The sequence below is a fragment of the Euphorbia lathyris genome, chromosome 8 (genome assembly GCF_963576675.1).
Source record: "Euphorbia lathyris chromosome 8, ddEupLath1.1, whole genome shotgun sequence".
In the NCBI taxonomy this organism is placed as follows: domain Eukaryota; kingdom Viridiplantae; phylum Streptophyta; class Magnoliopsida; order Malpighiales; family Euphorbiaceae; genus Euphorbia; species Euphorbia lathyris.
Window position 1 is genome coordinate 70356353 of NC_088917.1, and position 15346 is coordinate 70371698.

Below are 15346 nucleotides of genomic sequence, written 5' to 3' on the forward strand. Positions count from 1 at the left end.
AAAAAACAAGGCACGTACATAAGATAAAGAGGTATTGGCTCCACCCAACTTGCTTTCTCGTTCGCGAAAACTAAAGACCAATAAAGCTCGCATCCCTCATACAGCACCTTCTCTGAAAAGAATAGTTGGACTAAAGTCTTATATTTCATATATATATATTCGAATTTAAACCTTACTCTAAAAAGAAGTAAACTTCCTTGAAAGACACAACAACTCTTTCTTGAGATATTACGGAGCATCTTCGACTTGCCTTTTCTTTTCGGAGGGGGATTGGTTACATGTCCTGTTCATTCTGCTTTAGCGCGCTATGGCGAGTCCATTACTGAGTGAGCAGCCAATTTGTGATACTCCGAGAAGTTAAAGAGGGCTTTTGCATCCCTATAAGAAAAGAGTTTTCTTCTTTGCTCATCAAAGGAAGGAATTGAATTGGATTGAGTAGAAATAGATGAAGGGTTCACTCCAGCTAACCAAGCCTCTTCAATCCTCCTTCCTTGAAACAAGATTGATATTGATAGACCTTTCCCCACCCTTTTGGCTATTCCTAGTCGCACAACCAAAGAAGAGTTTTCAGAGCCTCTTTGCTTTTAAAGGGGCCCTCAAGAATAAAAAAATATATGATATTTTGACTTTCGATCTACCTTGGAAACGATTTCGTTCTATCCATTCCCATTCTCTTAATTGGTTAGGTAAAAAGGTACGTAGTTCTTCGACCCCACGGAGCGGTAAGGGAACGAGTGGAAGACTTGAAAAGGAGTCAAATAAGGGTGCTCGCAGAGTAGATATATAGAGAATAAGAGAAGGATAGAGGAAGAGAGGATGGACGTAGTTCAGTTGACGTATGAGTTGTAGAGGCGACCGAAGGTTTTTACAGGTTCGGCTTGCCAAAATATTATTTGCCCAGTCAGTCTGTTTCCCCCGAGGCGAGGTGGTGCAGTTTCTAAGTCACTTGAGGAAGCAAGCACAGAGGGTATCTTTCCTTTTCTAGGGAAATGCGTGGTCTTAGTTAGCTTACTCTGTCCAATGCTAGGAGAATGGGATTCACGGCAAAGGAAGCAGGGGAAGTAGAGGAAAAGCCAATTGCAATTCCATGTCTTTAGACTCACTGATGACTAGCAGGAAGGACGAAAGCGAGTGCGAGAGAATGAGACTGCTAGCTTAGACAGGTAAAGACTAGAATCGAAGACCGGATTGAAAGAATAAGCGGAACATTCAGGCACGGAATCAAGCGTTCGAGAAGAAAGAAGGCCTAAGCAGGGAAGGAAAGCTGCAAGCCAGGCGTCAAGGTTCCTAAGCGAGCTAGGGAAAAGGGTTCGTAGAACAAAAAAGACGGCAAAAGAAAGAGGTTCGTAGAACAAAAAAGAAGTCGTTTAAAGCCCTTATTTTATTACCGAGGTAGGAACCCATGTGCGAAGGTTCGAAAGAGGTCTAAAGCGAGGGAAAAGGGTGAATAAGCAGCCACAAGAAAGAAGAAAGCGTTTGAGCAGAGGGATACTAGGCTGTAAAGCAAAGACTAGTAGTTGTAGCTAAAGAATAGCAGTAGCTGTAGCTTAGCGAAAGACTAGTTGTTTTACTACAAGTAAGAATGAAAGAAGAAAGCTTTTGAGCTTGCTTCTTAGCTAAATAATAGTAGTAGTAGCTTAGCTCTGACTTGCTGGCAGGCTTTGCGTCACTCGCTGACACCTTAGGACTAGAACCAAGCTAGCCCGCAAAGAATCCAATATTGAATGTTTACGCTACACTTCTTCCTGCTTAGATCTTCTCTCTTCATTAGAGTTAGACCGTGAACTAATATCATAAGATATGCTATTAGCTAAAATGATCTTTTTTCATCGAAAAAACACGGGGTTTATTAACTTTTTTTAGCTCCAATTCTAGATTTTAGAACATTCTTTGGAAGTGATTCACCTAGATTGATCAGCTCGGCATAAAGAGAAGCAAAGGAGCTCGTTCTAAGGGGGGAAATAGGTGATTTACGCTTGGGGGAAATAGCGTAATTGAAGGGCAGCAAATAGCAGCCTTGGAGCTCGTTCTATAGGAGCTTTTTCCGGTCTTTCTAAGGAGCCTTTCTTACTGTGATAACAGGAGAAAGAGAAGCTTTGGATCAGAATTGATCCCTTTACGTTACGGGACTGTCTTGATCAAATAGCAGCTTTGGAGCTCGGTACAAATAGCGTAATTGATGGGCAAATAGGAGCCTTACCTTAGCGAAAAAGCATATCTCAAAGCCGTTGGCTTACTTCTGCCCTAGCCCACATGGATCTGAGAAGCTCGACAGTAAAGTAAAGAAGAGGGTGCGGCCACCCCTTCTTCTCGGGGTTCGGTTTACGCCATTTCCACTAAACTTCTCTATCCTGCCTTTCAGTTTCAGCGAAATCCACTGCGCCAAAGACCTTTACTAGCATCTTATAAACTCCAGGAAGTCTCTTTTCTACCCCATCGTAACGAGTCTCGTACCTACGCTCCTGGCGGATTAGATCTGCAATTAGATCTGCAGATTGACTTATTTGATGCTTTGTCTAGCCCCCAATCAGACAAGTTTTACACTTTCTAGTGGTTTTGCTTGCGAAATCTTGCATTTCCTTATGAATCACTCTATGTAATGAGATTGAGAATCTCATAGCAATTGGTACTGTGTGAGAAGAAATACCATACCGCTAGCAGGCTAGAGCTGCTTCTTTCAAACTACTATTCTTTACGTCAAACTACTATTAGTTAGCTCAAACCACCTTTCTTCAACAAAGATGGTCTCCCCATCGCACTTCCTTCCTCTTAGCTCTTAGAATAGCTGATCAACGAGATCGTATAAGCCCAGGTATCATCTGATACCTGTATCAGTGGCTATGGTAAAAGTGCTTTCCAATCCGTCACGGCGTCCCATCCTCTTAACGCGAGGAGCTTTACGAAGTTATTTATTTGCATGGTAATCTATTTAGAGCTTAGACTTTCTTACTCTTCTGTTCTTACTTTTTCGTATGCACTATATTCATGTCTTCGTTCTCGCTATCGGCAAAGTCTACTTCCTATTCCTAAACTGAGACTTTCTAACATCGAATTGAATGTGTTAAACATCTACAGTTAAACTTAGAGAAGAAGAAAGAACTTATTCTTATGATGTAAAGACAGAAGAAAGCCTAGGGCTAGGGAAAAGGCTAAATAAGCAGCCTAAAGCCGGGCTAAAGCTGGGCTATAATATATGCCGGGCTAAAGCTGGGCTATAATATATATTATATACGTAATATCTTTTACATGCCCAAAACTAGGTAGGGATATTGAAGCCTATATGCCTCTTTCTTTACCCAATAAGTAAGCTGAAAGGATAGGTTTTGGATCGGTAACCTCTCTTTCCGCAAGAGAATAGGTTGGTTAAGGTTATTAGTTTTTTCTAAATAGGATATTGAATATAGAAAGTAGAGCTAGGAAAGCCTGAACAGAAGGCTAGTGTAAAACATGCTATAAAGATTGTTTTTGAATCACCGAAAGGATAGGGTTTGAATCGTTTAGTAAGGACTAAAAAAGCCAGAAGAGGTAATTTCAGTACCAAGGGAGAGACTTTTCATTAGTTCATTGGTCAACGAAAGGCTCATTCTGACCAAGAGGCAAAAGCATTCAGTCCGGTTCAAAGACATTGGACACATTCTTCATCAACAGCACCGGCTCGTACTTGCTTTTCCCTCTGAGATGCGGGAAGATCCATCCATTCCCTTGTTAAGGTCAGATCTCAAAGTCCAGCATCATCAACGGAGACAGAAAAAGGAAATGTTCAAACCCTTCCAAGGGCTTGGGGTAGCCAAGCGTGAAGCAGACTAAATCATCTCATCTCTTCGCACTGTCTCGTCTGCGAGCTCCTTCTTCTTTCGCTCCAATTCCCGACTATATCCGTCCCGTAAAGATAGAGAAGAAAGGCGAATAAAGAGTTCTCGCCCAGTCAAGTTTGAATAAAGAATATAATCTAAATAGAAGGAACCGGGGTGAACTAAAGAGCGTAACCTGGGTTACAAGGTATAGGTAAAAAAAAAGCTTCGTAGGGAAGTCAAGGTTCGACGGCTGAGTTGATGACTACTAAGCAAGCTTTCCTTTCTTGTATTGTAGGGTTGTCCTCAAGACCAGGAGGCTGAACCCCGTCTCTGTAGGCAATGAAATGCACCAGCCAAGCGGGAAAGGGAATGCTTTAGTTAAGGAAAGCTTCTACGCCCGATAAGCATTCTTCATCGACAGTGGAGTGGGCACGAGTCTAGTTAGCGAAGGAGAAGGGGGGGAACGCGGCAAAGCAGATCTGGACTTGAGTTCAGAAGTTCATTAGCTCATCTCGAATGGGGTGAATCAGGAAGGACAAGACGAATGCGAGTTCAGGGACTATCAAAAGATAGGCCCGAACGGAGCCCTTTGAAGGCTTATTTCATCGATCCAGGTAACCAACCCTTGAAGTCATACCAGAGACCGGAGAAGGAGTTTGGTCTAGAAACTGCACCTCCGAGCTGTACTATCCATTTGCGTGCTCCTGTGTTGACTGAATGAATCCTAGTGAGCGGAGAAGGAAGACATGGCTTACACCTACTATGGTGAAAAAAGAGTACCTAAGAAAGCGTGCTCCCAGAACAGGCTGGTGAGAGCAGGATGTAATGCACCTCTCTCCTATGCGTTTTGGACCCGACCTATCTACGAGAATGAATTCTAAGTAGATAACTTTCTCGACTTGTTTACCGAATAGATCTTTGCCCCACTTTCACCCTCTTATTCGATCTATCGTTCTCGACTCTATAACTAGATTGTCTTACACTTACACGCTTCGAGATAGATACTCGATAGACACTACTAACCGTCGTTTAGCAAGTCCGATCAAGCTCTTTCTATCCATGTGGGAGAGGTAAGCAAGATCTTTGATTGATGTGCCTGAATCAGGTTGATCAATGGTAGCTGCTTAGAGCTTTCTCTATACCTTAATTGAACTGTCCTGCTTGAATCTATCTTTTGCCAGACAGGTCATATATGAAAGGGATTTTAGAGAGACATAATGCTATCAGCTTCTGCTATTACACATGCTACCGCTTTGAAGCTTCCCTCTTTATCCGCCCATGCAAGTTAATGAAAAAGATTAAAGAAATGTGAACAAGGCGGTTCGAGACTGAGGTTACCTAAGAACCTAAGAAAAAGGTGCCTTTCTCGGTCGCCTAAGGCCTTTATAAGATATCTAACTTTTTGGAAGGCTTGTAACTACGGCTCTGATTTATCCACGAGACTCGTAGTCGCCTTTTTGTCATAGCCCTACAACTTTATTTTTATTCTTTTGAGAGGGAGCCATTACCACTCTTTGATTTACCGGAGCCCTCTCCTTTCGACTTAATTCCGCGTCCGCGGGTAACAAAAGTTGATCAGTTTTATTTTCCGCTACCTCGGATGCAGTGGACAAATCGTTTTCTTCTGGGGCAGGCATCTTTTTGGGGTTCTTCTGGGGCAGGCATCTTTTTGGTCGTGCACACCGAGGGTAAAGAATTTAGGGTCAAAACCCGGGTTTTGGATGGTAAGAGGCTTTCCTGTCTTTCAGGTAGTCTCTTCATTAAGCAATATAGAAAAGTAAAAATCCATATGAATGGAAGATGCCTCTGTAACTTCAACTTCTTTTTATCGGGCGGAAGATTACAAGTAATGGAGTAGACTCCATACACTATATAAAGAAAATAAGACTCCTACAGAATAAGAGAAAAGGAAGGTAACTTAGCCGAATAAAAGGATAGGGCTAGCTATGGCCCTAGATCTCTTTCACTCGATAGCGAATATAGTAAAGAAAGTGAGTTCCAAGCCGGATAGAGGCTCATAAGCGGGATCGGGAGCCCTGAAAGCTGAAAGGGTGGAACGGTGAAAAGAATAGCAAGAGAAGTTTCTTACAGAAGAAGAAAACACGGGTAAATAAGCCCAGGTTCATAAGCCAAAGAAGGCCTAAGCCGGGAAGGAAAGCTCCAAGCCAGGCTAGGAAAAAGGGGGAAGCCAAAACCTACTCCTAACAAGTTGCTGAGTTCGGCTTTCGGGGCTACACCTACTTTAGGGCTTATGTAATATATAAAGAAGAGCCCTCTTAGGGCCTTTTTGTTTTGTTTAAGGGCTGCTCGCCTTTTTGAATAGAAGGAAGTGGGATAGCGGAGATGATTTCGGTAAACCGATGCATGAGCTGAGGCTCCCATGTCACGCCGACCCTCCGAAAAAGTAAGGTCGTAAAACGGCTCATAGGGAGTAAGAAGCAAGCAAGCAGAGTAAAAGGCGGGTCAAACTCACATAAGCAGAAGGGGAAATGAAATACAAATACATTCATGAAAAGCGAGAAGCCATGCCGTAGGGGACTGGCCAACTATGAATAGATCTTACTTTCGGGTAAGAGTAAGAACATCTATTAGTCCGTATCGTGGGTCTACTTGTTACAAAAGGCGAACATCTCCATTCCAAAACATTCAAATAGGTCCTCGGCGGGCATCGAAAAGGAAGGACGAAAAGAGTCTATTTACCCTTACATACAATATTCCGGAATGTATCATGGCCCTATCTATTTCGATTTTTCTTCAAAAAAAAAGAGTTCCGGGGGCGGGGGAAAAAAAGGCGTGGGGAAGAGGGAGAGGGGGGACTACGAGCCCTCTCCCGTTGCTGTTCCCGGACCACCCATTCTTTCCCCTTCCCCCGGCCCGGTGAAGTTCGATGAGATCAGATCTCGCGAACGAAGTGAAGTGATAGGAAGAGAAGACTGCTGGCGGGAGATCCCTATTCATTACACCCCCCCTTGTATAGTAAGGGGAAAACGGAAGTGCGCTCCTGCGCACCAGCTGAAGGAAGGAGCTTTTACAGCTTACCTTATTATTAGAGAAAGGGGAAAGCCAAAACCTACTCCTAACAAGTTGCTGGATCGAAGTAGAACATTCTCCATCCGCCCGCCAGCAGCAGAGGGGGTTCGATTCCCGTTATACGCGATGTGGCGAAAAAGACAGATTCAACGAGATATGCCTTGCCTGCATTAAAATTTAAAACTTGTCGTCTACTTTTAGGAAATGTTCGGAAGAGAGAACTTACAATAATACAACGCCGCATTCTCCGAAGATTGAGGAAGAAGAAGAAAGATATTAATAGAAAGATTTATCCGAGAGAAAATCTTAACAGTTACATCCAATCACAAACTACACGAAAGTTGCCCCTTTTTCATGGGGATTTACCCATCACAGAGATGCACAGAGGAAGAAAACGAACTTCATATATCCCTTTTCTACTTAATCCAGAAACAAGATCGGACGTTATTCTGGTTCGTCTCCATTTTTGTGAAACTATTCCTCAAGCAAGGCAGTCGATAAGTCATCGAAGGGTTTGTGTGAATAATGGAATGGTAAGCATTACTCATTTGAAAGTGTCCCACGGTGATTTAATATCTTTTCAAGAAAATGACGCAAGAATCCACGGTGAAGAAATAAGGAGATCTTTCTATATCGAAATATCAGTTGATAAAATCATAGGAAAATTCCTGGATCACCCGGGAAGAATGTGGAGAAGAACCAAAACAGAATGGTTCTACCTACTCAAAACTAAGAGGGGATGCCGCCTACTACTAAAATCCCGGTTTTTGCAACAGTTGCGTTCTTCTATGCAAGAAGAAGACTTAGAAAGAACAAAGAAGTTTGGATCCGAAAAAGTATGCTTAGGCAGTTCCTTCGCTGAGCACAACAGAATGAAGAGAAATTTGTATCATTTAAAATCCCAATTCTTTTCGAATAAAAGGAACGAGAAAACCCGAAATCTTCCTACTCTAAAAAGAAGTCCTATAGAAAACTACTCTTCTTTATATAGAAATTCGATCTATTGCTCCGCATCCTCCCATCAGTTTACTATGAAGAGAAGAATCAAAAGGATCGAACTATCTACTCATTATTCGGAGGTGAATCATAGAACACTAAAAGCTGTGGTATCTTATGGACCTAACATAGGTCATATCCCTCACGACATAAGATTGAAAGATTTTAACCTTCCTCTTCGGAGCGGAAACGGACGTGGGCAAAACATATAAAGATCGGCGTAGTCGCTCATAGGGACATATCTATCCGGATAGAGGATAGTCTAGATCGATTCATAGATAGATTTATATTCATATAGATAGGTATCTCCGTGGATAGAGATAAAGGGATAGAGATAAAGATAGGGATCCATCTAGTCAAGTCACTATTTACATAGTTTTTTTTCTGATTGATTGCCTTTTTTTTGACGACAAGTTTTAAATCTTAATGCAGGCAAGGTGAAATGAATTTAAATTATTACTTGCTGGGTCGGAGCGGAGCGTAGACGAGCGAGCAGAGCCCAGGAAACAGGGAAGCCCGTCATAGAGCAGTCGACTAGAAGTAGAAGACTGATGGCCTGAGAGAAAGCGGCCTCCCTCGGGAAAATGGCCAAATTTATCTTCTTTCTTTTTGATTTCGGGTTTCTTTTTTCAGGGGCCCAGAACGCTAAAGGGGAGAAGCAAAACGAACCTCTAATCGACCTGGACACATAAAAAATTCTCGGCGTCGAGAGAGATTCCGTAAGTAACTCAGTGAGTGCTTTCTAAGAAGGGCTTGGCTTGGAAAAAGAAAATGAAATACGAACAACCGCGCTGGTCGTAATAGATCGACTTTCATGCTAGTTCTTGCTCCAGTATGAAAGTTCCATTTCAGGGAAGGATGCCGTACCATGATACTTTCTGTTTTGTCGAGCCCTGCTTTGGTCTCTGGTTTGATGGTTGCACGTGCTAAAAATCCGGTACATTCCGTTTTGTTTCCCATCCTAGTCTTTCGCGATACTTCAGGTTTACTTCTTTTGTTAGGTCTCGACTTCTCCGCTATGATCTTCCCAGTAGTTTATATAGGAGCTATAGCTGTTTTATTCCTATTCGTTGTTATGATGTTCCATATTCAAATAGCGGAGATTCACGAAGAAGTCTTGCGCTATTTACCAGTGAGTGGTATTATTGGACTGATCCTTTGGTGGGAAATGTTCTTCATTTTAGATAATGAAAGCATTCCATTATTACCAACCCAAAGAAATACGATTTCTCTGAGATATACGGTTTATGCCGGAAAGGTACGAAGTTGGACTAATTTGGAAACATTGGGGAATTTACTTTATACCTACTATTTCGTCTGGTTTTTACTTCCTAGTCTTATTTTATTAGTAGCCATGATTGGGGCTATAGTACTGACTATGCATAGGACTACTAAGGTGAAAAGACAAGATATATTTCGACAAAATGCTATTGATTTTAGGCGAACTATAATGATACGGACGACAGAGGACCCACTCACGATCTACTATTTATAGGGGCAAGTAGATATATTTGTTCGAATCCAATTCGTGGGAAGGGAGGCAAAGATTCTAGAGAAATTTCTGGATGATGAACAAGATGCACTGCCGCAGCAATAGCAAGTCACTTTGGAACGACCCGGCATCGAGGTCTCGCCGAGCCTTCTACCAGGGGAAACCAAGCGAAAGCAGACAAGATCGAATCGGAAAGCACTGTCTCGTGCTCGTCTCGTTGAATGGACACAAAAGAGAAATTTCATATTTTTATGAGAAAGCATTCTGAATCGGCATGAACAACAGCCCCCGTAGAAGCATCAACAGGAAAAGCAGTTCAGCAATACGATGGAAGCCAAAAAAAATAATAAGGAATTGGCTCCGAACGGTACGACCGGGGCAGCCTTCCTAGCAAAGCCAAGTGTGGAAAGACTACCTAAAGCTAAGACTCCTTTTCGGTTGCTGCTCATAGTCTTGACTGAGGGAGGGCTCTGAATGTCTAGAGAAGTTTTGAAAAAAGACTAGTACAGTACGGATGGAGGCTTTCGCAACCAAGGGTTCTGGAAGAGGTAACACGAAGTAGATGTGTTGCCGGTCTGGATAGATGATAGATACCGGACCTTCTTTCCTGGATTAAGGATTTCCCAAAAGAATGACCTCAGGAACAGTCAATGGCAAATCCCGCCATGCCATCGAGGGGCTCGTGTGACCATCCATAGCATATGACGGGCCAGAGGGGAGCTCTACGTGGTGGCTCAGTGTGTCTACCAGTTTCCGGTGAGGCTATTCGGAGATCCAGGGCCAGTCTCCTTCTCCCCAGGTAACAAAATCGAGAAATAGAAATATGGGATCACAAAGCATCTCTGACGAATAATTCCTTAATCACTGAATTAGGTCTACCATAAAATAAAGGCCCGCCGGTACTTAAGGTTCTGTACACTCTACTTACTCCGCATACACCAATATCGGACTATGGCCATCTAGCCGTAGCCTAGAAAACAGAATCCATCAGGGTGGACAAGAAAGGAAAGCTATTCGCTCTCACTCGAGAATGATTGATACCCTCACTAAAGATTCCCGCTAAGGGACTTAGTCCATTTCGACTCTTTTTGCGTCAGAGTTGGAGTCGTCCCTTATACAAACTAAGAAGCAAGCGGGTGGCATGTGTAACCCATTCTAAGAGTAAGGTAAGACTTTACTTTACTAGTCCTCTCGATACGACCCTTAGGAAACTCTTATCCGGGAACTTCCTGAACCCTGGGGTGGGGCACTCACTCCCTTAAAACCCCCCGAACTTGGAGACTCTATTCCCAAAAGTATGTTACCCATTCCTATCGTTAACGTCTGTAATAGGCAATTGTATCAAAGATTATCGAGTCTCCGCCGCTGTTCGCCGGGTAGCTCATTTCCCGAGGATAGTTTTTAAACATTCACCCGAGTAATCCAGTCTTTCTTTTCTTTAAACAAAGTAAAGTTTAGGTAGAGCTCCTTACTCTGCCGATTTAATCTCTGATCCCGCTGTGTTCTAGTTTCATTCCGCTCTCATGGCTGGGAAAAATCCATCTTTTCCCTCAGGTTGAGCTGCTGCACCTCGGTAAAAGAGGATTCTTTCTTTTCCAATCTCTTCCTCCAAGATCTCGTCCGTAAAGAGGAGTCGCTTTGCTTACGCAGTTCGGGTAGTAAGCGCCCTACGTCTGCGGGAACCACCGCTTTAGTTTAAAGAAAGAGGCCCTCTCCCTAGACCTCTGTCTGGCCAAGGGAACTTCTCTAAGCTAGAGCTCCTCGCTTAAAGCGAAAGGTAAAGTTATAGTATCAGATCTTCCGATCTTTCTCCAATCTAATACAGATTACTCTTAAAAGACATCTAGATTAACTCCATTGAGTAAAACTGATTCAAATAGAGCCAAGCTGATTACAATTGTTGTTACAAAGAAGGCTAATGCCTTCCTTTTTTCTCTTTCCCCAGCTTTCTATTCCCAAGGGATCAAAGGAGTCCTGTGGAGATAGGAGATCCTTCGTAGCTTGATTAAGAGCCGCCTCCCTGCTCGTACTTGGTAATTCGTGAATACTGCAAGGGTGATGAAGAAAAGTTTTTTTAGCGGAGTTTACGAGTAGTCCTAAATCAGGTGATTGCAAGGCCATAGGCTTAACGAGCAATTGCTCCGGTACTGAGAACCACCAGTAAGAGATACCTATTAGCAAAGTCAGAAGCAAAACAAATCGAAGATCCTGGACTTAGAAATAAGAAAAAGAAGCTTTTTGTATTATTTTATTGTCTTATCTTGTGACATAGTTTTGTCTCTAGGTGAATATCACTATGGGAATGCGTTAGGATCCCTTCTCTGTCTCCCTCTCTTTCTTTCCTTTCTAGTAGCAAACTTTATTCTGTGGCTTTCCTTCCGTTCCGCGAGAGTAGGGCACCAAAAGAGCTGTCCTATCATTTATTGGAGTGGAAGGCCTTCCCATCCTCATTCCGAAACAAAGAGAGTAAGGCCACTTGTGACCTATCTTCTTGGTCCAACCCCTACTTTAAGAGGAAAGCACAAATCCCCTTTTCGTTTAGCCGATATCTCTTTCAGTATTTGTTTTGAAAAGCCTGCGGTAAGCCACTCTTCCTTATTTTGCTGCCTAGTTTCAAGTTTCTTAGATCTACCTCGCTTCATTCCCTGTCGGAATGGTGACTGGAAGCACAGCAATAACGCCTTTTTCCTTTTTTCTCCCGATTAGACGAAAGACGTGTTGGGGCTGTCTGTATCCGAAACATTTTTGAACTGCCGGCCCGACAACCAAGCCTATAACCGGCAATAAGAGGTCAAGTTGAGACATACAAAGGCGCTATTGAAGAGCTAAAAATAAGTACAAGGGCTGCTATTAAAGGGATGAAATCTCCCAATCAAGGACTGCTTAGGTCCCTTCTAGTCCGTCCTGTATTTTAGTATGATCGACGTATTGTATTTGACCTATACAGGCATATGTTCGACTTCCTGATCAAGGGCATCCGTCCACAAATTCTTTTATGTAAATATGGATATTCCCGACTTTTCCATGGGAAATCCACTCGGACGAAGACCTACATGATAGGATTATTTGAGAGAAGAGCCGTGCCCTACCTATCCTATTCTACAAAACCTTATCCTAGTTTTTACTTTATATTATTATATATATTCATCAACGGATTCTGCTTCCACTGCCTTAGTGCTAATTACAAACTAATTATCCTCATCCCAAAACCCCTTACAAAGAAGGGTAGGCGTGCAATAAGAGAAAGCTTACCTTGCCCCGAGAGAGACCATAGGATAAAGTAAGCGTGCAAGAGCTAGAGAATCCCGGTAAAACATAAAAAGTAAGATTTCAATGATAGCCTAGGAAAGGCTCAATGTAGTCCTCTTACACGGGTCAGCCAAAACCTGTACTATAGCATAGTAAAGTAAATAATCAATATCGTAGAGTAATAAGAGATAGATGAGGGCTTACTGAACACTTACTTCAGTTGCTTTACCGGTTTGCCGGCTAGCTTTTCTTTCTGTTCTGTCGGCTTTACGGGGACACTAGACACTTTACCAATCTGGCCTCATAAGTTCCTAAGCATGACGTAAAATCACCAAAAAAAGCTAGATCAACTTGACGAAAACCCGTCTTTTTTGCTTGCTTTCCACTTTCTTTCGGTAGCATATCTAGAAAAGCAAAGATAAAGGCACATCCTGTCCTGAGAAAGAAAACTCCAAATAAAATGCTCGACCGGCCATAGAAGTGCGCTTTTAAAGCGCATTCCAGGCTGTGAAGTGAAGGTCACAGGGGCTATGAGACCCAATTAAGCGTAGGAATTAGTGCTGGAAGCACTAATAGTAAGCAGAAAATGAAAAGTAGCCCCCCAAGCTTATTCATAAGCTCAAGATACCCAAGATGGATTGAGTAGGGCTAGTCTAAGACAAGACAGACCGTCTCTATTCTCCTGCTCGCGTTTACAAGGTTTTTTCTCCTCACTCTATTGAGTTACAGCCCTTGTTGGGTTCTGCAAGGAAGCATCTCTCTCAGGACCTCACCTTTACTTACGTACTTTAAAAGAAAGACGGGTAGGGGAATTTCAATGATTTCGAGTGTCAGTCATCTTCGATAGTTTAGAGAGAGGAGCCACCTTTGAAAGACTTCAAGGCTGAAACAATCTCGTGAACGGAAGAACAAGAAAAGAGGATTGCTTCAGTGAGGAAACAGTCCCGATTGACTCGATCAACAAGCAGTTGTCGGATTTCGAAGTGGTAGAAGAAATCGAAAAAGAAAGAGTGGATGAACTTTGACTTTACATGCTGAAAAATGTGATGATTTTATGGATTTTGCTCACGCTATCAGTCATCGGTAAAACCTAAACGTTTTTTCTCGCACTGATGTGATGGTGCCGAACCTTCCTTCTTCTTTGATCACTGGCATCTCTACTTATATGTATGCGATTACTGGGTGAGCTATCACCATATCTCATTGTTGAAAATGATCCACCCAACCATGCAATACAGCCTATCTCGATTCCTCCTCGTACATTAGTTCAGTTCCTCTCACTACCAGCCGCCGCGCATCAACAGCATCGGAATCAGGGAAGGCGGATTCAATAGTTGCGGATTGCGCCTTCATCGGTCTCTACTTTCCAGCTAAGCAAGTGATAAAGGAGTAGCGGGAAGATTCCCCCACTTAATTCGATAGCTGCCGAAGAGCTTATTCGATAGCAGTAAGACCGGTTACGCTTTACACCAACAAGGGCTACTGGTTGACGGGATACGATAGTAGTGACACCTCTATTGATAGACATAGACCTCAACTCGAGATTTTTTCTACAATGCCTCTATTTAAGCTAAAAAAGACGATTACCATGGGTCTCGGCTATCACTACTGGAAGTAGTTGAAAAAGGGGCTTTAATGCGCTTGCTTACTCGAAAGAATAAGGATTTTAGTAGCCCTCTGAATCGACATCTTTCTCTTTCCAATCCTATTGATCTTCTTGCTTGTAAGGGAAATTGGCTTCATTCCTTTGCGGTTCTTGCAAAGAGCGCTAGGCCCCTCTTAGTCTAATAAAAGGCCTTAAGGTAATAATCTCTTTCTTAGTCCAATAATGGAACTTATGACTTGACTTTCTACCATATTATAAAAAAAGCATGAGTGAAAGGATCAACTGTCGTTGCCTGAGGGCGAGCCTTGAGTACGTATAGGCAGGAGGTGTCTTAATTTCCTTCGCCTATTATTCCCACCCTAAAGAGAAGGGGTTCGATTGCAAACATACTAGCGAATTCTTTCAAAATGTTCAATGCTGCTCTATTCTAGCAAAAAAGCTTCCTCGACAAAGAAATCTATTGGTGGATTATTGTCTCAGGAGGTAGATGGAATACTCCACCTGACTCACGGTCGCTCCACGGGAAACCACCACTAGGAGACGAAGCAAGCAGAGGGTTTCGAGGCAGATATCGCTATGACACGGTAGTAGGGAAACCGGTCCTCAAAGAAGCTAGATCTCTTGGGCGCTTTGTTTCCCTTGTAGCCAAGTCATACTCATTCCGTACGACGAAAGATTGGGCCCCTCAGTAATGAAAGGGGGCGGAACTCATCACATTACTGGGTTGGGGGATAAGGCTTTTAGTTCAATAAAGGTGCTTCTCATTATATCGAATTAAGAAGTAAAGTTAGGCCTGTGGTGCTCCGGGATTCAAACCCGTTCCCAGGTAGTAGAGAGAGATCAGGATAAGACATGCTGGGGAATATCTGCTAAGTAAGTAGAAACTGGTAACTCTAGCCCCTACTCTACTACCTATATAAGATAGTAATAAGATAATTTTGTGCCCATGGAGATGGACTTTTAGGGTGATCAGTCCCCTCTTCTCTTTCCCTGGAGAAGGACGATGGTGGGAAAGTTACCGTTACCTAACTGCCTTATTATTATAGACAAGGGGAGGTGAGCTAAGCCAAAGCTTAGCGCTTTTCCTTTGGTATTTAGTCCATTGAGTGCCCTTGCCAGTGGAGAATAACAGATCTTGCTTTCGGGGAGGATGCTACCGTGGCCTTCTATCAATGAGTG

At 42.9% G+C, this 15346-nt stretch overlaps 1 protein-coding gene and 1 pseudogene across 1 annotated transcript; both read left to right on the forward strand.

Annotated features, from left to right (window-relative positions):
- Positions 1 to 2178: 2178 nt before the first annotated feature.
- On the forward strand, positions 2179 to 8032 carry LOC136202436 (small ribosomal subunit protein uS4m-like; annotated as a pseudogene).
- A 656-nt stretch (positions 8033 to 8688) lies between these two features.
- On the forward strand, positions 8689 to 10732 carry LOC136202437 (NADH-ubiquinone oxidoreductase chain 6). The gene has a single exon (XM_065993050.1). The coding sequence runs from the start codon at positions 8689 to 8691 to the stop codon at positions 9313 to 9315; it is 627 nt and encodes a 208-aa protein (XP_065849122.1). The 3' UTR covers positions 9316 to 10732.
- Positions 10733 to 15346: the final 4614 nt, after the last annotated feature.

Coding starts and splice junctions, on each gene's coding strand:
- LOC136202437 (XM_065993050.1), top strand. CDS start 8,689: ATGATACTTTCTGTTTTGTCGAGCCCTGCTTTGGTCTCTGGTTTGATG.